We start from the raw sequence: 23,191 nt of genomic DNA on the forward strand, positions 1-23,191 counted from the left end.
AAAAAAAAAAAAAAAAAGTCTAGTACTTCCATATAGACATATATTTCCATGTGTGTGTTCTCTCTGTGCTCACATTTCCTATTTGTACATATGATCTATCTTTTCAACTTGATGCTTTAATGTATTTTTTATGGTTAGTTTTAAATCCCTGTCTGATAATTCCAACATATGTGCTATTTGTGGGTCAATTTTGATGATGGTCTCCTCTCATAACAATGGGTTACATTTTCTTTTTGGTTTGCATGTCTCATTTTTTGTTGAATGCCAGATGATGTATGTAAAAGAATAGTAGAAACTGAAGTAAATAATATTGACAACTAGAAAAAAGGCATTCCCCTTCTGCAAGCTGTGAGCATGGGGGGGTTATTGTGTTTTTAATTTTTAATATTATTACATGTATTAGCTGCTTCAATCACTTAAGAAAAAATTGTCTGTAATACCCTTAGTGGCAATGTAACAATTTTCGCTTTCTAGAAAATGAAATAGTTTCTAAGTTTTCATCTGCATCTCACCTTTTACTTCATGTACATTGATTTTAGTATCTTTCCTGCAATAGATTAATAGGAAGATCTTTGCAATATTAAGAAACACTCAGACTCTCAGCCATGAAAATATAGTTACTTTTTCAGCAGTACATGAACTGTGTCCACAGGAAACCATTGGTGTATTGGAATTGTCATCTGTAAAAGATAGGATTGGGGCTCTTAGTTGGCTTTTAACAGGTAATGGCTGCTAACCCACCGGGTTTGGATCTCTACGTGGGTGTGCAGTGTAGATTGTCTGTAGCTGGGTGCCGTGAAAATCACCCACTGTTTTTCTCCTTGTGGCCAGTACATTTTTGACATGCTGTGCTATAGTTACCTGCTGAACACACAGTTGAGGGGATAATAGATTAATTATAGACTTGTGATTCCTGTATCACCTAAAGCTTTCATTATTTTCATTCCATCGTTGATGACAGTTGTGACACTTTACTGGTTTTTCAATTCTATAAATATTTCTTCAATCAGATTTACAGTGTTCTGGGTCTGAGACCCAGAAATAACTCAGTAAGTGAGTAACATTGGAAGCCCAGGTGAAATTATTATTCCAGCCATGTTATCACAAAAAAAAAAAAAAAGACCAGTGCTTCCAAGGCAGTTTCTACACATCCAGATATCTAATGTACAAGATTTGGAAGTTATATAAGTAATAATTCACTGACTTTTTAAAAAGATATCATTTAGGAGGTTTTCTAATGACATGTTTTTCTAGAAAGAAGTTTATTCATAGGCTTTAAAGCTAGGCACATTTCGATTACTTCAACTACTGGAAATGCTTGACATATATAGTACTCATTTGAGAAGCTTTTAATTTACATTTTTAGTGTCCACAGACTTGTTAATGAATTTCGTATTCCCAGTTTTATCAGTGAGGATACAGTATGCTTGGGGTTCTAACTTTTTATAACACTGACTCTTTTCTTCATGCTTTTTGTAGTCTTTATTATGTTTGGGTTGAAGATGATTTGTCAGAGATGAAATTGTGTGGTCTTTGTGATCTTTGACCCCCCCCTTTTTTTTTTGCATGTATTGATTCTTTGTTGGATATATGATTTGCAGATATTGTCTCCATTTCTGTAGGTTGTCTTTTCACTTTCTTGACATCCATTGATGTACAAAATTGTATAATTTTGGTGAAGTCCAATTTATCTATTTTTTCTTTCGGTGCTAATGCTTTTCATGTCATGTTTATGAAATCATGGCCAAATCCAGTGTCATGAAGATTTTCTCCAACACTTTCTTCTGAGAGTTTTATAGTGTTAATTGTTAAGTTTAGATCTTTGGTCCATTTTGAGTTCATTTTGTATGTGGTGTAAGGTAAGGGTCTAACTTCATTTTTTTACATATGTATATCTGGTTTTCCCAGTACCATTTGTTAAAAGGCTGTCCTTTCCCCATTGAATTGTCTTGGTACTATTGTTGAAAATCAATTGACTGTACATGTGAGGGTTTATTTCTGGTTTCTCTGTTCTACTGGTCTATACACTGGCCCTTATGGCAATTCCATAGTATTTTAATTTCTGTAGCTTTGTAAGTTTTGAAGTCAAGAAGTGGAAGTCCTTCAGTTTATTCTTTTTCAAGATAGTTTTGGCTATTTGGGGCCCCTTGCAATTCCATATGAATTTCAGAATCAGCTTTTTCATTTTTGCAAAAAAGGCTATTGTAGTTTTGTTAGGAATTGTGTTAAATACGTAGATTGGTTTGGATAGTATTGACATCTTAACAATGTTAAATCTTCCTATCCATGAACATAGAATGTCTGTTATTTAGATCTTCTTTAATTTCTTTCAGCACTGTTTTGTAGTTTTCAGTGTATAAGTCTTTCTTGACCTTGGTTAGATTTATTCCTTAAGTGTTCAGTTCTTTTAGATGTTATTGTAAATGGAATTGCTTTCTTAATTTCCTTTTGGATTATTCATTGCTGATGTATAGAAACACAGCTAATTTTTATGTGTTGATTGTGTAACCCTGCAACTTTGCTTAATTTATTAGCTGGAGGAGCTTTCTTGTGGATTCTTTGCAATTTTCTGCATACAGATTCAGAGCATCTGCAGATAGAGATGGTTTTTACCTCTTCCTTTCCCCTTGAATAGCTCTGGTCAGAACTTGTACAGTGTTGAATAGCAGTGGTGGGTGAAAGGGGGCATCCTAATCATGTTCTGGGTCTTAGAGGGAAAACTTTCATTCTTTCACCATTGAGTATGATGTTAGCTGTAGGTTTTTCATAAATACCCCTTATCATATTAAGGAATTTTCCCTGTGTTCCTAGTATCCTGAGTATTTTTATCAAGAAAGAATGTTGCATTTTATTAAATGTCTTTTCTGTGTCAATTTAAAAGATCATGTTTCTTTCCTTTGTTCTGTGATATATTACATTGATTGATTTTCTTATGTTGAACCACTCTTGTATTCCTTACATAAATTCCTTTTGGTCATGGTGAATAATCCTTTTAATATGTTCTTGGGTTCAATTTGCTAATATTTCATTGAGGGCTGTTACATCCGTAAAAAGGGTATTATTGATCTGTTCTCTTTTTTTTGTGAGAATTCTTGTGAATTTTCTTTTCCTGTGATGTTAACAGATTTTGGTATCAATAATGTTGGCCTCATAGAATGAGTTACAGGAAGTGTTCTTTAATTTTTTGGGAGTTTGAAAAGAATTGGAGTTCATTTGTCATTAAATATTTAATAGAATTTACCTCTAAAACTATCTGGGCAGGACTTTGTTGGGAGACGTCTTTGCCTCTTTAACGATGGAAGATTGATGTGGCAATGTTGAAATATGCTTTTAATTTTTCTTTAAGACATGAAGTCTTCCTCAGTAATGCTTATTTTGAAAACTGTAGGCTTTAGTTGGAATAAAAAGCTAAAAATCACACAGTTTTTAAAGGCTACCTTTGTGTACTTTAATAAATGCTATAGGTTCTTTTTTTTTTTTAATTCTTGTCAATAGTCATACATTAAATATTCTACAACTGCTAGAATTTTGATATAGTTATTATGGACTTCCTTAAACATTGATATATTGTAGGATGTTATATTCTTAAATCTTCTAGTTGGTACTCTCTGTCAATGTATATATTCAGTGCTCTGCTCTAAAATAATAGATAATAATTGAATAGATTCTATAAACATAAAGTCCAGGTCTTTCTCAAAATTAAAAATATTTCTGTTTTTGAAAAGTAGGTTATGCAGTAAGACATTGCAATTAGAATATACCAAAGTTTGCGTCTATTTGGAAGGCTGAATGCTAAATGCTTATGTTAGCATCATTTCTAGCACTTTCAACATGACTTTTTTCATATTCGTTGAATCATGATCATTGAATCATGTATTTACCGTGGTGTCCAAACAGCATAACAATGTCCGCTATATCAAAGGGCATGCATGCTATTGTTAAAGGTACTTAGTGAACTGACACAGAGTATTATTTTACTGTTCTCTATCTACTGTTTTATTATCATTATTTCTACAACATATAGAATATGGACTGGTAAGGAAAGAATGAATTAACTCTTAATCTGATAGGTTATTTTAAAATTAAAGAATAATCAATTTTTTTGATTAGGTAAAACATATCACAGAGTTAAAATTTTTTTAAACTTCACAAGATTTAAAGTCTCTTTCCTATAACTGTTACCCAGCCACCCATTCCCCGTCCTTGAAAATAATCAATATTATAAGAGTAGATAGGCAGATAAACTTTAAATGAAGAGTGCCAAGATACCTGTCAAACTTTTTTTTTTGTGCCATTCTTGGACCTAATGCAGAAATTCCATTGTCTCTTCTTATGTCATTTGTTTTGCTTTTTAATCTAGATTGGTTTCCTTATAGTTGATAAGATGAGCTATCAAAAACCTTAAAAAATAAAGCTAATAAAACAGTTAAGTCCATATCCATGTTAAAGTCATAATTTTGCCATAAAGAAATAAACCCCTAGTCCGGAAAAAGGGACATTAATTACAGTCCTTCAGTATCCAGGTTGATTCTTAGGTAAATCCTGGTCAACTTTGGGTCTCAGATAAATTTCCAGGATCCTGTTTATGCCACGGTAAGCACATGGGAATTTGCTGTCTTTTTCTAAATGAGCTGTCTATAAAAGAAAGTATACTTAAATATGCGTAGAATTAACTGTACCTGTGAGCATTAAAATATTTTTTTCCTATGAAAACACACTTGTCCTATTAATTTGTCCAATTTGTCTCTGTTTAGAGTTTTTATTTATTTTACTTTTTATGTTTGTTAAGTAGGCTCCACGCCCAGTGTGGGGCTTGAACTCACGACCCTGAGATAGGGGCACCCATGTGCCCCTATTTAGAGTTTTTAAATGCTTGAGTTTGCAAGCACAAGCAGCTTTGAAGCCATAGATTGACATCTGTATTGAGGTCTGTTTGTTAATTAAGGAAATGCTGTTTTAATTGTGCTGAAAGCCAACCATTTTCAGTAGTTACTAGCCTCTAGTCTTTTGGTTTTAAATAGATTTGGACTGTACTTCAGTGAGCAGTTGTTCATTGAAATTAGCAATATAACTTTTCTTGAAGTATGAGCTCAAAATTTAAACCTTTTTCTCAAATATGAACATAAGCACAGTAACTTTTCATTTTGGTGGTCTGAACCGTATGTATTGAGAGTTTCAGTTTTTGAAGTGACTAATGATGTTATCGTTTGAATTTAAGAATTTTGTGCTATAAAGTTTATGGTTGCTAAGGAAAGAGATGCTTAAGTTTGAGTCCTGCCTGAAATGAAAAATCACAACCATGTGGACCCATATTCTCTTGTGAATCCTGAAAACTGTTGGACTGTATTTTTATATCTTAATTTCATTAGCCCATCCCATTTTAGAAGAAAATGAACTGATACTTGGCATGTGGGAGAAAAATCGATAGTGTCTTTTCATTTCACTCTCCAAGAATACAGATATACTATTGACCAGTTGAATATAGTTTTTCTTTCTTATAGTTGGACATTAGGAAAATATATAGTAAGCTTTAAAGAAGTATTTTTTTCTACTTATATTAAAGAATATAAATCGTAATTTGTGAAAGGATTCTTTTGGCTAAGAGAAACCATTTAAAAAGAGAAAATGGAGGAAATGTAGACTGCCAAATAATGCAAGAGTAGAGACTGAAAATTTAGATTTATCCCTCATCCTGAAAACCCTCTTAGACGAAAGACAAATATTTATTTCAGATCTTTCAAACAAGATCTTAAGCTCTTAGAGTTCAGGATTTCAAGTGCTTATAAATCTAGAGTAATAACTCAGTGGAAAAATAGTGTGAATAGTGCACAGAAAAAGAAATACATGATCGTCAATCTCATAAGAATATGCAAATGGGAAAACCACACTAGGTTTCCATTTTTCACCTATCACATTGCAAAGTTTAAAAGTTACATAACGTACTAGAGGTATGTGGAAACATATACCTTGCTGAAGGAAGAATAAATCAGTAAAATCTTTTGGAGCGCAACTTGGTAATATCTAACAAAATTTAAATGCATATCTTTTGACTCTTGGAATTCAATTTTTTTTTTTTTAAGATTTTATTTATTTATTTGACAGAGACAGCTAGCGAGAGAGGGAACACAAGCAGGGGGAGTGGGAGAGGAAGAAGCAGGCTCCCAGCAGAGGAGCCTGATGTGGGGCTTGATCCCAGAAACGCTGGAATCACGCCCTGAGCCGAAGGCAGACGCTTAACGACTGAGCCACCCAGGCGCCCCTTGGAATTCAATTCTGGGGAAGTTTTCTACGATTCCTACATGTGGAAAATCATTTATGCTAAAGATTTTAGTTTTAACATTATAATCACAAAAGATTGGGAAAAAAATCTAAATGTCCTTAAGCAGTGGATTTTGATACATTATGGTACAGTCATGCAGTGGAATATTTATTCAGTCATAAAACAATTTAAGGAAGCTCTGTGTACAAATAGAAAAGATGCTCAAGATGCATTAGATCAGAGATGGCCAACTTTTTCTTAAAGGGCCAGCCAGTAGATATTTTAGGCTGTTCAGGCACTGGGTACGACTCTGGGTAGTCTCTGGGTACAATTCTCTGGGTACAAATTCTCATGCACAATTTGTTTATGTGCATGACTGTGTAAAACCTTATTTGTGGAAACAGGTCACTGGCCCTTGGGTCATAGAAAAACTTGGTATATAAACTATAGCAGAGGTATGAAGTGCTGAAATTACTGAGAAGTGAGTTCAAGCTTTGCCTGGGATGTTTGGGAAAGACCTCATAGATAAGGTGAAATTTAAACTGAGTTTCTGTGGGGGTATAGGAGCTCTAAAAGATTAAGGTGAGAAAGTGTTTTCTGGAATTGGTGAGAAGTTGATTGATACATGAGAGTTCTTGAGTTGATGAAGAGGTAAAGTGGGATATTTTTGAAGGGGCTAGACACTAATGGGATTTCTAACCCATTTTCTACTTTTTTTGTTGAAGATTTTATTGATTTGAGAGAGAGCATGAGCAGGGGGGAGGGGCAGAGGGAGAGGGAGAAGCAGACTCCCCATTGAGCAGGGAGCCTGATGTGGGGCTTGATCCCAGGACCCCAGGATCTCAGCCTGAGCCAAAGGCAGACACTTAACCGACTGAGCCACCCAGGTGCCCCCCATTTTCTACTTTGAATAAAAAATATTTCAGTACCTAGCTCTGTTAAACCTTGAAATTTTGGCATACTTCATTCAGGGTTTTGTTTTGTTTGTGTGGGTTTTTTGGATATATTTTTAAAAAGAAATATTACAGATACAGTTGAATCCTGAGCATATTCTTCTCTCTTTCCAGAGATAACAACTAATATGAAGTTGTTATTCTAATCTTTACTTCCTATAATCATTACATGTTTATATACCTTTAAACAAAACATTTTATTGTTCTTTATATTGTAAAATTCATAGAATGGGTTGTGGTGTCATTTCACAATTGGCTTTTGCTCAAAATTGTGTTTTTACTATTTCCCTGTGTGGATCAGCACTGGCCAATAGAAATATAATGCAAGCCATATATGTTATTTTAAATTTTCTCATAGCCACATAAAAAGCCACAGGTGAAATTAATAATCTACTTTAATAACCCCATTTATCTGAAATATTATTTCGGTATAAAATCAGTATGTGACATTATTAATGAGGTATTTTACATTCCTTTTTTATACTGAAATCTGGCCTCTGTTTTACACTCGCATCACATCGGACTAGCCACATTTTAAGTGTTCAGTAGCCACAAGTGGTGAGTGGCTTTTCTGTATTGAGCAGAGAACTGCTGAGATTCAGACGGAACCGAACACTTCGAGTGCTTGAAAGTGTGCACACCCCTAACCACCAGGGGTCAGCTAAGTGTCAGCATGTTGACTCAAGAGAAAGTATTCTGTGTTGGAGTTTGCTAATCTGCAGCTGCAATGCAAAAACCATTCCGTGTCCATAAAGGAAACCTCTCTCAGGAACCACATTTCCTGCTGGTAATCGTGGGAGCACAGAACGTGGTGCTGGTGTGGCCCACAGCCTCTAGATACACAGCCTCACATTCTGTCCGTATAGGTATACTTTCTTCCTTGCTTGTCTGGAATAAACTGTTGAAACTTTTCCTGCTCTTATCAGCAGTGTCACATTTGTAGTAAATATACTGCTTCTCCATAGTTGGATCTTAATAACCAGGTAAACTTGTTTGCTTACTTATTTTTGCTAAGACTCTCCAGTGGCACCATTTATATTATATGCCTCTATTCCTGGTTTTCTAAGTTTTAGCCAAGTTTAAAGTCACGTCACACTAAAGGTGTGTAGACTTTATTTCCCTTATTTTCCATAGAAGTACCTTCATAGAAATGCCCTAGAGTTAACATGCAGTCATAGCACGAACTGCCTATTAAAATGCTTTAGTTTTATACACATTATAATTAGAGGGATTTTCCATTATGCTGTTAATGTCCCTCATATAATGACCCAATGAAAAAAAAATCTAAGAACAAAAACTTAGGGAAAAATTCTCTCCATCTCGCTCATTCATTGCTTGATTTTTTATCTTCTTTTTTCGATCTGTGGCGTTTGTTTTAATGTGTCTCCTTTTGTATGCCCACAGAAATCCTTTTGTCATAATATGGATAATTGATAGATCTATCATAATCTTGCTAACTCTTAAGGGCCTTGATACAGTCTACATTCCTTGGCTTGATGACAGCCTTTTTTTTTTTTTTTTTAAAGATTTTATTTATTTATTTGACAGAGACAGCCAGCGAGAGAGGGAACACAAGCAGGGGGAGTGGGAGAGGAAGAAGCAGGCTCCTAGCAGAGGAGCCTGATGTGGGGCTTGATCCCAGAATGCTGGGATCATGCCCTGAGACGAAGGCAGATGCTTAACGACTGCGCCACCCAGGCGCTCCATGACAGCCTTTTAATAGCAGTTTTATTCAGCACTTTCTGCCACAAGGTGGAGGTAGAGAGTTCTGTGGGCCTGTTTGGGTACCGAGATTTTGATAGTAGCAGTGATACAGTTTCCGTAAGTTGACAAAACTTTGCCTTAGGGTTAGCATGATTTCTCTTACCTTCTTGGTAGTTTTTTACTCAGCTCATCAGCCATCCAGACATTATTAATGATTATTTTTATAACGATTCAAATACTCTGTGAATTTACTTCTAAATCCATTTACTTTTGTTGCATTACTTTGCCTTTTTTTTTTTTTTTTTTTAAATCTAAGGTGAGAACAGCCATTTGGGAAAAATGCATGTTTTGATTGGGCAAATGGGAACTGAGAAAAGAAAAGAGGTAATTCTGGGAGAGTACGGGTTTTGGTGGGTCTGATAGGGAGTGGAAGATGAGAGAGAGGCCCAGGCAGGGTGCCACAGTGGCAGGTCCGTCATACAAAGGGTAGCATAGAGTGCGGCCAGTAGCTTTTCAAATTCTAATACTAAACATAATGTATATGCTTTATATGCTTGTTAGATGACTGATACAGGTAAGTCTAAACCACATGGGAAGATGTTACCCATTCCCTTCATGAAATTTAATCAAATCAATTAAAAAGTAAAGTGTTCACACACAAACATTGTATGTATTCTGAAATGAAAAGAAAGCATTTATTTTATTTTAGTAAAAACTGTTATATGGCAGCTTGGCATCAGTTTGCTCATATCAAGTATTAATGAATGTCTACTAATCATAAAAAGCCTATTTGTCCTAAGTCATTTTTAACAAATTTTGGTTTATGTCTTGTTGTATATATAAAATTCAACAGTGAAATTAAATAGTCTTTGTTAAGAATTTTTATACAAATACATATATATTTCAGACTGGATGACCTGTGACACATTCCCATGTTACTGTATTTGTAGACTGAATTTTCAAAAGCCCCGTAGTTCTGTTTGTTTCTTCTTCATTTCAGAGTGGGAAATGGCAGAGGTTACCATGTGGGCCACTAGTAAAAAGCCCTGTTGCAGTTTGGAGCACACCATGTAGAAAAAGATTAAAAAGGAGAATTATACATGGGGGTAGATTTGGAAATTGGTTATGATTTATGAACTAAATTTGGACAATGCAGATAATAGTGAAATTCCTTTTTAATTGACATGGTGACAGCTGATTATACACATTTGCATTTTGGTTTCCTTAGGGTTATATTGATTGGCTGGAATTCCTGAGAAGGTCCCTTGCTTTGCTAAGGCTTTTTAGCCATCCGAAAGTAGATGGTGGATCTTACAGTGAAGAGAATGTGTTTCTGTAGTGTGATGCTAGTAAGTGGAGAGCAGTTGGGTTGTGAGCCTGTGGTTTGGTGTGATGTACTTGCCATTATTTATGCTTGGTTAGAAGGCAATTCCTCATTTTCCCCACGAGAATACCCTCCCTCCAAATTCTTTTGCCAGCTAAAATATATAGGATCTTAAAAATAAAATTAACACATTAAAATCTACATATATTTCATCTATTTAGTCACACAAACTACTGTATTAATTACAGAATAATGTTTTGTTTCACTGTCTCATGATAAAATAACTTCGTTCAATCTTTGTGTGTATTGGGATCCCTTTGGGGTAATTTGTCTTCTTGAGATAGTTGTTCAAGTGATAGCAACTATAGGAGTTTGAGTGTCTTCATAAGAGCCTTATGGCGACTCCTTTTTTTCCTGAATAGTATTTAGGGCATATAACCCTCATCTGATATTTGAACATATGATAATTCCTCATACCCTTATTTTTCATTTATATTTGGAAGTATTTCTCAATTTTAAAAAGTCAATTTTGAGTGAGCTTATTCTTACTGATTATCTAAGTTTTTAGTTGTTAATGTGGATTTTGCCTTTTTTTTTTTTTTCTTTGAGGGGTTGGACATAATTGCCTTATTTCATTTCAGGGATCCTTCTAAAGTAAATATTCTGGTACCTGGTGCTGGACTAGGAAGACTGGCCTGGGAAATAGCTATGCTAGGTTATGCTTGTCAAGGAAATGAATGGAGTTTTTTTATGCTCTTTTCTTCCAACTTTGTACTCAACAGGTATTTAATTTACTTTTTGCTGGAAATAGTAATTTCTCAGAATCAGATTGACTTACCTATTTTTGAACAATTCTGAATTTGAAGATAAATACATAGTGTTTAATTATGATATGTATCTAAGTGTTTCTTATATTAAAATCAAGTTGCTTATACAAATTACCACTTTAAATTAGTTCTTAGTTAACAGAATGTTGAAATGGATGGATAAGTGACTTTTTAGAAAATGATGGGACATCCCACGACACTGAAATGCTCCCTGTGCAGAATTTCAGGACTTTGGATGATCCGGGAAGGAGTATGTTCTCATTGTTCCTTGAATTCTTCACCCTTTTGTTTCTTTAGTGGAGTAAGTTCAGTGTAGCAATCATAACTTTTTCCCTTAATCAGATTCTTATAAAATGGCCAAGTATGCTTATATGACTGAGTTGGAACATCTCTCAGAATTTCTGTGGCCTCTTAGAAAATAGTGGGAAAGAGTTGTAATTTTTTGAAGCCGGAAGAGGTGCATTGGAAAAAATAACTAGCTGCCTTGTTTAAATAATATGTTGTCCAGTATGGGTTAGGGAATGGTGAGAAGGTAAAACGGAGAGAATTAGAATAGTTGGGTAGCAAACAAAAGCCATACCACATTTTTGAGAAAAGAGTTGGCCTGTTTTTTCATTTGAGTTTGAAGTTTGGGAAAAACATTTTTAAAAATGTGAATGAACAACACTTTTATATCTCTGAATTTAATTTTTTTCCTGTCTTTTAATTCACAATTGGTTACTCATCTACATGTGTATGTACATTTTCAGATAATTGGTTGGGGTGTAGTGGTAACACTCTAAGTATTAATGAATTATATAAGTAAATCTTCAATCAGATTATATTTTAGTATTTAAAGTAGATTTTTTTGGTAAAATTTTTAGTTAACACTGAATTTTGTGCTCATATTTTGCAGATGTTCTGAAATTAATAAATATAAGCTTTATCCCTGGATCCATCAGTTTAGCAATAACCGGAGGTCAGCTGATCAGATTCGACCCATCTTTTTCCCTGATGTTGATCCCCACAGTCTTCCTCCTGGTTCTAATTTTTCTATGACAGCAGGAGATTTTCAGGAGATCTACTCAGAATGCAGTAAGTCCAAAACAAACATTTAAAAGTTCTTATTGTTTATTCAAAATTTAATGAGCTAATTTTATACTAAGCCAAATTATTGGTCATTCATTTTGATAGCAGAATATGAGATACACTTCAGTGACAAGTTAGGGTAATTTCAAAGTCCTGTATAAGGGAATGATGGGAAATACAAAGAAATATAAGATCCCACCATTAAGAAATACAGAATCTGTTGTGTCTATTAATATAAGGCAACATGTGAATAAAGTTCATGAGTAATGAATATAGTAAAGGTAAAAGTAGATTAGTGTGGGGAAGGAGATCTTTGTAGAGAGAAGGCTGTGACTTCAAGCATAGGGAGGCAGGGGTGCCTGGGTGGCTCAGTCGGTTCAGTGTCTGCCTTCAACTCAGGTCACTATCCCAGGGTTCTGGGATCAAGTCCCACATCGGGCTCCCTGCTCAGCTGAGAGCCTGCTCTCCCTCTCCCTCTGCTGTTCCCCCTGCTTGTGCATACTCTCTCGCTCTCTCTCTCTGTCAAATAAATAAAAATCTAAAAAAAAAAAAGACAAAAACTAGGGAGGCAGACGTAGGAGGATATAAATGAATAAGGTCATCAGGGATGGTGGGACAGCCTGACTGGAAAGGAAAGAGAGGTTGGTTGGGTAGTTCAATGGGTGACATGGCTAGAAAAGTAGGTTGGTTCCAGATTGTGGAAGACCTTTAAAATCAGGCTATGAAGTTGGGACTTGACCTTGGCAAACTTGAAGTTTGGAGAAAGGGAGATGATAATGGAGAGAGGGGTGGTGTGGTGGGCAGAGAGTGGATTGGCAGTAAAAGGAGGAAGAAAAATAGTATCCTGAGAGGTCAGCAAGCTCATTCATTCAACAAATTTATTTGAGCACCTGCTAAGTCCCAGGTATGTTCTAGGTGTGGGAAACAGAGGAGTGAGCAAAGCAAAGTTCCTGTCACAGGGAATCTATGTTCCAATAGGGAGAGAGGGGCAATAACAAATTTAATATTGTGAGGAAGAATACTAAGGCAGGGTAACAGGGATACAGAGCGACTGAGGAGGGGCTGCTGATTATAGAGTTATCAGGGAAGGCTTTCTAAGCAGAACTTTAAAAAAAATGTTGAGCAGAGAACCTCGAAAAAGTGAAGAGGCGAATCATTAGTTATTTGGGGGGAAATGTTGCACACAGAAGCAGTGGCGAGGGAAGAAGGATTCAGGGTGGGAGGGTGCTTGTTCTGCTCAAGGAAGAGCAAGAGGCCACTTTGGGATGTCGTGAGCAGTGGGTGCAGCGGGTGCAGTGGTGGGAGGTCAGGTCCCAAAGTGAGGCCGACTTTGATTGTACTCAGAGAGTTGGGAAGCCATTGGAGGGACTCGAGCAGGGGAGTAACAAGGTAGTGAAGCTTTGTTTATTTTTCCCTGAACTCTGGCATTGGGAAAACTTGTATTCTGAAGGTAGAAAGAGATGGAAAATGTTAAGTGCTAGAGATAGGCTAGAGAGCAAGTTCTCAAAAGAGAGGTGACATAATGGAAAATGTCACTTAGGCAAGTACAGGTGACCCTGTTCTGCAGCAGGAGAGAGCAGATGGTGAAGGTCATTCTCAGTGGGATCAGTGCCTTTGTGGCACCGAGATTTGTAGAATCCAGCCTCTGTCCCTGTGCCGGGCCATGACCTCTACGGGGTGCTGACAGCCTCGTCCCTCTTTACTACCAGCGATTATCTTAGTTTAAGTATTTTTATGCCATTTGTTTCTCACTTGGCAACAACTGCATACAGCCTTTCTGAAACTTGTCAGAATTGGTGGTTTACAGTGGCTTAAATCACAGTTTAAAATTCAAATGACAGTTACTTCACTTTAAATGATTTGAAATGTAGGCTAGACATTGAGTAGATTATAAACAAAACTCTTAACAAGTACCATTTGGTAAAGATACCTAGTTATATAGGCTATCAAAAATGGTTTCCAAATTGATTATCAAATTATTAGTAAAAACTTTCATCAACTTTGAAGCATTCATAAATGATTGGTTGGTTACTGTAATTACATTGTTGATTGGAAGAATTTAGCTTCTGTATTCCTCCAGTTAATAGAAATATTCGTAATCTATAAGAGATAACATTGGTAGAAGTAATTAAAAGAAAAGGCAACATAACATAATGAATGTAGTAATGTGGTTTTCCTCACATAGATACGTGGGACTGTATTGCTACCTGTTTCTTCATAGACACAGCTCACAATGTCATTGATTATATTGACACAATTTGGAAAATACTCAAGCCAGGTGGAATTTGGATAAATCTAGGTAAGTTCCTCAATGTTTACTAGAATCTTACATGTGAATCTGAGTACCTATAGCTATTCTCTGGTAAACTTTACAGTACCAAATGTTCACGAAGGTTATAGTTATGTTGTGTAATTTCCTTTAGACTGTATCTCAGTCAGTGTGGAGTTCCTCTGAAAGCAGTGGAAGCCCCACGAGATAACACGTTGAGTCTGTGGCCTTCAGGATGGGTCTGGTCTCGTTGTTGGGTTCTGTTATGTGCTCTTTTTTTAACGATTGGACTTCACCGCAGATTTTGCCATTAGGACTAAGACTAGAAATAGTAGTAGATCTTTTCATCCTTCTCTCTAGAATGTCATGGGACAGATGAGAGCAGCTGTAAAATGCAACTGTAATATGAAAGTTATCTCAAACCTCAGGTCGTCTTTAAGGAGTCACTTCTTTAAAGTAAATTTCTTTAAAAATTTCCCAAGGAATGATTGAAATGTGAAACAGTTGACCCTTGAACAGTGTGGGCCTTAGGGATGCTGACCCCTTGCACAATCAAAAAATTTGCATGTAACTTTTGACTTCTGAAAAACTTAACTACTCACAGCCTGCTGTTGACCAGAAGCCTACTGATAACATAAAAGATTAGCGTGTACTTTGTATACTACGTGTATTAAATACTGTACCCTTACAGTAAAGTACGCTAGAAAAAAGAACGTTACTAAGAAAATCATAAGGAAGAGAAAATACATTGACAGCACTGTGCTGTATTTATCGTGTAGAAATGGACCTGTGCCTATGATGTTCGAGCCTATGATGTTCAAGGGTCAGCTGTATTACCACTGTGGGTGAGCAAATACCTTACTGAATCTCAAAACAACCCTAGGCTGAAATGGTATTTCTGCTGTTTTATAGTTGAAGAATCTGAGTCTTGCTGTGACTAACTAGCCGTGGGGTCCCGGAGCTTATAGATACGGCAGAGACAGCTTCACAGCCCAGATCCAACCCCTTGAATGCCTACCCAGCTAGTTCTGCAGGCTCACCCTGGGTCAGTTTATAACTTAGCAGTAACAGTTCATGTTAATTATGTGATTAATATTTCTGACCCCAATTACTGCGTTATGGTAAGGTTTCATGTATTTCCAAAGTGTTAACTTTCACAGAAACAACTTTTCTGTTTGAACTTTTATTTTAATTGGTTTAATATTTTATTAAGTTATGTAATAACAGTAATTATAACTGCCCAGAACAAGTAAAATGGCTCTTCATAAGCATAGTGTTTGATAAGAACAGACATGCTGGGCCACGCTGTGATCTGTCCCAGGCATCAGAGGTAATAGGGCACTTGGGTTGAGGGGAAGGTCAATTAGGAGAGCTTTTACTCTTTATACCACAGAGTTGCAAAATAATTCTGAGCATTGGAATAATGGAGAAGCGTAGTCCTTAAAAATAGTTATGTGGAAGGTTAGTACTTTCCAGATAAAATTCTTTACATGTATAAGCTGAAGAATTTAAGAAATTGTGATCATCTCAGTGAATTTTCCCTTAATGCTGGTGTGCTCTGGGGATCTGTTCAGAAGAGTGTTCTCACTCTTCATGCCATGTGCTCATCCTTTACTCCATGTAATTCCTACCGTGGTTCTTCCTGTTCTTTCATTTCGCGGTCTGTATCTCTGGTCCAAATATCTGTTCTGTTCCAAGAAAACGCCTGGTCTTTTCTGATTGACGCAGATTCCCCCAATCAGAAAACTGTGCGCCCTCCTTCACCCCTCTTCCTCACCACCTGCACGCAGTCAGTCCACAAAGCTGCTCAGTAGGTCTTGAATTTCTTTCTATCGCAGGGTTTCTCAGTGGTGGCACCAATGACATTTGGGGCTGGATGGTTCTTCCTGTGGTGGGTGTGGAGAGGGAGCGTTGTCCTGCGCGCTGTGGGGTGGTGAGCAGTGTCCCTGGCTTCTGCTTATTCGATTGCAGCAGGACCTCCCACTGTGATGACGGAAACGCAAAACCAGCCCCGTTGAGAACCACTGGTCCCACCTCGTGCTTGTTCCTTTGTTCAGGCCTCATCGCTGCTTGCACGGATTACTGCAGCAGTTCCACTGGGGTAGCCCCACCCTCTGCGCCTCAGTCCTCCGTATGTTATCACCAGAATGATCCTTCCAGCATGTGAACCTATCCTGGTCACACTCCCTACATAAAATTCTAGCTTTCGAGATACCTGAAACTCTTCAGGATGGGGCAGCGTGCCCTTTGTGATCTTTGTGTCTTAGCTTCATTATTTCTGTTTCGTCACCACCCCGGCCCTGCCCGCAGATGCCTGCCCTCTGACCTAGAAAGCCCTTTCTCTTTTCCCTCTGTTCTCATGTTTGCGCTTTCCCAGGTGCTCTTAATGCTCAGCTGAGGTGATCCTTTCAGGTTGGAGTAAATGTTTGTTGTATTCCTCTTTTATATTTTCTCAGAATCCGTGAGCTTAACAGAACACGGTGTTGCCACCCCATATGTTTCTGTTTTCTCTAGTAGTCTCTGAGCTCAGTGAGGGCCGGAAGCTAATGCTCGCCCTTTACCTCCTGCAGAGCCTGACAGCCAGTGGCTCTTCAGTGACTGTTCTGTGTATGAGTGTATTGTTTCAAAATTTGAAAGCGGAAGCAAAGTAATGTTAAGATGCTGCAGAAGATTGGCTGCCAGGAGACATGACAAAATGGCATTTCTATTGGTAAATTCGTTAACATTCCCGTGGTTTTGGCATCAGTCATATCGGCCTGGAAAAATAATTTTATCTGTAAACTGAGAATGCATCAACCCCTGGGGGACGATTTTACCCTCACCATGCTGACATAAGACCAGAACATCAGTATATTCCTAGAGAATGAGAACGGTCCCTGCCAGCCATAATGGAATGCTAAAAAGCTACATTGGAAGGTAAATGACAGTGAAGATAATGTCTACATTCTATGAAATCACAAGTGGGACTATTGTTATTTTAAAAACCTCTTTAAGGGGGATCTAAAGTACTCTAATATTTTCCTCGGGTTAGGGAAAGCTAGTGAGAGTGAGCTTTTCAAGGGAACTGTTCGCATGTGTCTTTTGGGAAAGGCTGTGATTTAGCAAAATGTGGAAAAGTTCCTGTGCATCGTGTTCTTCAGTTTTTCATGGCGACCCTTAAACACACGTACGTGTAATTCACTGTAGAAACTGTGTGGGTGTGCATATGTGTGCACTGACACATTTATAGTCCAGTAGTGGAGGGCAGGTGGTTAGCGGACGGAATCGGACTTCGTCTGGAAGAATAAACAGGTTCAAGTACTAAAAAGAAAGACCTGCAGTTTTTTCCTTCCTATGAAGAGAAAAACCCATTTCTTCCCTACTGTGTATTTCTTCCCTGTGTGTCTTCTTTATTCCTCATGTAATAAAACACTCACACTTCTGACACATCTGGTCACCAAATGTAGGTTTTTTCCCCCCACAACAAGCAATTCTCTGTGACACCGGCTGTGTGCCCTACGCTTTCACTCCTTCTGCTACTGTCTAACTGGGGATAGCGTGAGATACCACAGGTGAAGGGTTCGGTCTCACAGGACCCTCTCCTGCCACTCCCATGACTTCAGCCACTAGTCACAAGTTGTCACCTGTGCTTCTGACCAACTGTAGATCTATAGGCTGCAGATTGGAGGTTCCAAGAACCCCTTCTCCGGGTTTGATTGCTAGAGTGGCTCACGGAACTTAGCGAAACACATCGGTTGACCATTTTATTAAAGTATACGATCAAGGACCCAGATGAACATCCAGATGGAAGAGATGTGTAGGGCAGAGTATCTGGGAAGGGGTGTGGAGCTTCCGCGCCCTGTCTGGGGGTTGCCACTCTCCCAGCACCTCCGCATGTTCACCCCAGTAGCTCTCTGAACTCCGTGCTTTAGGGATTTTACGGAGCCTTCATCATGTAGGCATGATGAGTCATTGCATTTGTAAGCCCTTCTCCCTTCTCAAGAGAATAGTGGCGCAGCGCTGAAAATCCAAGCTTCTGATCATGGCTTGGTCTTTTTGGTGACTAGCATTCATCCAGTAGCCATCCAGGAGCCCACCCAGAGTTGCCTCATTAGAACAAAAGATGCTCCTGTCACCCAGGAAATTATGAGTTTCAGGAGCCCTGTGTCAGGGACCAGAGTTAAAGGCCTAATATTTGAACAAAAGATACTCCTAAGAAATGACCAGGGTTTCAGGAGCTTTCTGCCAGAGACCGGTGTGTGTGTTTTCTACTGCCTCACAAATACCAAGGAGCTCTTTATAAAGTGCAATGAGTCCCATCAAATTTTAAAGCATTATAAAGCTGGATATTTTTTGAAACATGAGAGGTTTCCTGTAAAAGGTAGATAACTGACACATTATTATCTCCTTTACACACTGAGACCTTGTTACAGTGGTTGTAAAAGTAGAAAAAGGGTCTAAAACAATGACAGAGAATGGCAGGGAGGTCATCAGGAGACAACAAAATGTAACATTTTTCAGATGAGGTAGCTGGATAAGTTTTTCAAAAAATCCAGTGTGAACCGAGCCGGTTGACCTGCAATAACCCTGGAAAATGACTGGCTATATGCAGGACCTGGAATAATCCTGAAAGATGAGTGACTATATGGGGAAAAACAGAAGTTGAAGATCTATGTATAGGGGCCAGTTGACCCCTGTGTAACCAGGTAACCAAGATGCCTGCCTTGTGCCCGTTCCAGCCCATGCTCGGGCAAAGACCAGAAGTTTAATTTACTGGAAAAAGTGAATGGGAAAAAATACAATTTATGAGGACATGAACTAGTAGAGAGTGAGGGTGAGATGTAGGACAGAAAAGGAGATTGGTTAAGTCTGCTTTGGAAAATAAGCGGGCAGTGACCACCCCACTCCCAACCTGCACCCGCCGCACCTTCCTACCCTGCCTGTAAAATCTTTTGCTGAGGTTTGAAAGCTAGCTCTTTTGTTTTGAACAATTGCAAGCCATGTTTAAGTGGGCATTTCAAGATAGCTACCACAAGCTTTCTTCTAGTTAATGTGTAATGTATCTTTTTCTGTATCTTAAATCCTTTCTATATCTTTGTTTTAGGTATGTCTTAGAATAGTTGCATTTTGTTATCCAATCTAATAATCTCTGTCTCTTAACTGGAATTTTTGGAACCTTAAGGATATAAATGGTTTAAATTAACTTGCCCCAGATTTGGCACATGGGACCCCCTTCTCCTGTGTCCGTTTGACATGTCCCTGTCACTGTTTGAGCACCTCCTTTCTGGCATCACCAGTGTTCCAGCCTCTTGTACTCTCTCTGCCAGGCCATGAGAGCAGCCATGCCCCCCAAGGGTCCCTGGTTCTTTTTAATAGAGAATGGTATGTAGAAATGTTAGATTGATTATACTTGTAGAAGGGTGAAATACGCATAAAGATATTTGTTGAAGTACCATCTGTTAATAGACTGTAAAAAATACACAACTGTAATGGTTATCTTTGGGGGGTAAATTACACATGCGTAACTGTACATTCACTGCTATGCTGGGCATTATGGACTCACAAGAAACTGAAGACGTGTTCCTTTACTCATGTAGCTTGTAATCTGGTTTAAAAGGTGCAGATTACATGAAAAATAATCAGTGAGCAAGGCCATACTACATTACATGAATTTTAAAGTAGGCTATATTAAGAGAGAGAGCAGTAGGGCTGGAAACTTGGATGGATTATATTAAAACTTGATTTCAGCAAGGTTTTGGAGCATGGCTAAAGCTTGAGTTGGGGAGTGTTCTAGGTGGAACACCGCATGAATAGAGGTACAGTATGACCCGAGTATGTGAGAATCACTGGAGTGTCTATTTAGACCTAATAAGACAATATTGCTGGAGGCTCTTAAAATAATGGAGCAGAACATCATACACTTCAGAGCTGGACGGACTGCTGTGAGGCTTTTCATGTTTGTAACAAGGCTTCAAAGGCTTCGGGATGGTCTGTATTGAGCCGGGCTCAATATATGGTAGCTACTGTCATTTTTACTAGTACTAATAAAACTAACCGGAAGTTAAGCTTGACAGAGTAGTTTGATGATGAACCACTGTTGTCTTCTGAAAAGGGTACTAACATATATTCATAGTCGTTTTTTCTAGTAGTTTATGTAGGGTAAAAAAGAGGAGAGGAAGAAAAATGTTTTAACTCTCAGTACGTTCCACAGAGTGATGAGCTTTTTGGGAGGAGAAACTGTCCTGTTGTTAACTCTTATTTTCATGAGGGGTAAGGGTGGTGAGATGGGCACTGGCTCTGCAGTTAACCCATTGAAAGGTAAAGGGAAGATTGTTTAGATCAGCCCTGAAGTAACTATTGAATGATTGTGGTGCCTGGATGAGGCTGATGATGGATTGGGCAGGATGTGAGAGATTGAAAGATTGGAGACTCTGGTTTGAGTCAGATGATAGTTCCTTGGATATATGGAATGAGAGAATAGTAAAGGGGGAATATCATTTTAAAAAGTTGTGACTGCTGTCATTTCCTGAATGTCTTCTGTATGCCAGGTGTATTGGAGGGTACCTCACACTGAAGTCATATCAGATGGAGCAGAGCTAGTGACTTGCCCACAGGCACACAGTAAGTGTTAGAGCAGGGATGTGAGTTGTGCACTTAAAAAGCCAGCTCTGGTGTCAGCTGTTCCTTCCAGGCAGCCTTGTCTCTAGCTTCCCACCATCCCCACACACTCTCTCACACCTAAGCTAGCTTGAGGACCCTTCTGTTTTCATGATACCCAGTTTGTAGCTGCAGCTGTGCATTTATGTAAGGAATTATAATTACAGTTATACCTTTGGATTTAGGGACTTTGCATTCTCTGATCCAGTTGCTCCTTCAGTAACTTAAGAGTTACAGGTGTAAGGCTCGTATGTGGAGAATCACAGTGTGACCCTGGTCTACCAGAGGGACTCCCTCCCCACGAGTGTAGGCCCAGCACTCGAATGGGCCAAAGTTTCAGTGGTCTGGACACATGCCCTTGGCAAGTGTAAAGGTTGTGTTCTCCTTTTTGTTTGTTTCATCTACTCCCCATCTTATAATTCAACTTGGAGTTCTAACACAGCAACTAGTGCATGTTTATATTTAAGTAATTCATTCATAATGTCTTCCAACCATAGGTCCTCTGCTTTATCACTTTGAAAATCTGGCAAATGAACTTTCCATAGAATTAAGCTATGAAGATATAAAAAACGTCGTTCTGCAGTATGGATTCCAGGTGGAGGTAAGGACACAATGAAGTTTCACTTCCAGCGCTCTTAGACAGGAATAGGGATATTATGACAGTTCCTGGCTCTACCTCTTAATCTCTTTGTTTTCTCATCCCTAAACTGAAAATAATACTTCGCTTTTAGAGTTATTAGGATTTGGCATAATGTGTACGTGAGTGGAAAACTATAATCCCTGGTGTCATCAGTCGGCTTTCAGTACGTGGTAGCTTACCATTGTCACAGTGTCAGCCCTGGTAAACAGCTAGACACCAAGCCCACTAGCGTCTGGAGGAGCAGACAGAGGTGGCAGGGCAGTGATCTGTTCACTGTGTGTACTTCTGTAGTGTTCAGTCTTTTTCATCATGTGCTTAGAAGGTTTTACGATACTTTGACTTGCGTTTTGGTTGTGTTTATTTAAAACCATTTCATTCGTTAAAAAAATAAACAGATTTGTTCTTAAAAATGGGGAGAAGCAATATAACAGAGTCTTGTAGAGCTCCAGCTCTTATTAGTGGTGTGACCATGAGCAATCTGTTCTTTGTAAAGTGCGATTACTAATAATGCCAGTCTTAAGGGGGTATTTGTGTGTAATAAATGAATTAATAAACAGAGTGTGTTTAAAATAGCACGAGTCACAAGTACTCAGTATTTGCGTTATCATCATCATCATGATTATTGTTTGCATTCCAGGTGGAAAAGGAATCTGTCTTGTCAACATATACTGTGAATGATCTCTCCATGATGAAATACTACTATGAATGTGTCTTGTTTGTCAGCAGGAAAAGTTTGATAAGAGCAAATTCTGAAATAAATAACTCAAAATCAACTATCCCAATGACAGGACACAACCTCAAATCAGTGGTGCCTTCTTATTCCTAACAAAATTTAGAAATAGCGTCTATTTTCTTAATATGTCTATTGCTTTTTCAGAAATATACTATGCCATGCATATTTGTACTACAGAAGTAATGGAGGAAACATCTTCAAGTATACTTTTTCCTTGAAGCCCAGAATTGTCTTTCAGTAGAAAAAACTTTTATCTCCAGTGGTCTTCATGAAGCTATTGCAAGTCTGCCATATTAATGACTACTAGTATTGAAGTCCCCCCAAATCTCTTATGTTTTGTGTGCGTCGCACATGCTATCTTTAGAAGAGTCTGAGGATCCTTTGTCACATTCAGCATCTGGAATTGGGACTTTTGTCTGCTTTGGACCTAAGCAATCCATACATAATATGTGTGTCTGTCCTTTTATCATTCAAATTATTTTTTTTCTAGCTCAGCTGAACTTAAGAGAAGCATTTCATTTTTATGAAATGCTGAATTTAATAAGATCATAGGCCAGTAAAATGCATTCAGGCATTCAGGTAACTGAGAATTAGTCTTTTGGGCACACTAAACTGAACATTATTTGAAAGCATACTCATCATGAATTACTCTGAAATGTATGAGATCTCAACACTCTTAAGTGAGGCACAAAAGCCTTTATTCAAGGTACTGCTTGGAAAATGGGGAAATGAGAATAAAATCTCCCATTTGAAATGTATGATTTTAAACTAGAAGTGA

At 38.0% G+C, this 23,191-nt stretch overlaps 1 protein-coding gene across 1 annotated transcript in view; it reads left to right on the top strand.

The window, feature by feature from the left end:
- CARNMT1 (carnosine N-methyltransferase 1) overlaps positions 1–22,506 on the top strand; it is a 37,310-nt gene extending 14,804 nt beyond the window's left edge. The window contains exons 4-8 of the mRNA XM_040620129.1: positions 10,882–11,022; positions 11,963–12,141; positions 14,321–14,434; positions 21,538–21,641; positions 22,318–22,506. Of these exons, the coding sequence (XP_040476063.1) occupies positions 10,882–11,022; positions 11,963–12,141; positions 14,321–14,434; positions 21,538–21,641; positions 22,318–22,506 (727 nt within the window). The remainder of the gene's footprint in view (positions 1–10,881; positions 11,023–11,962; positions 12,142–14,320; positions 14,435–21,537; positions 21,642–22,317) is intronic.
- Positions 22,507–23,191: the final 685 nt, after the last annotated feature.

Source organism: Ursus maritimus, unplaced genomic scaffold (assembly GCF_017311325.1).
Source record: "Ursus maritimus isolate PB19 unplaced genomic scaffold, ASM1731132v1 scaffold_34, whole genome shotgun sequence".
NCBI classification, from domain to species: Eukaryota; Metazoa; Chordata; class Mammalia; order Carnivora; family Ursidae; genus Ursus; species Ursus maritimus.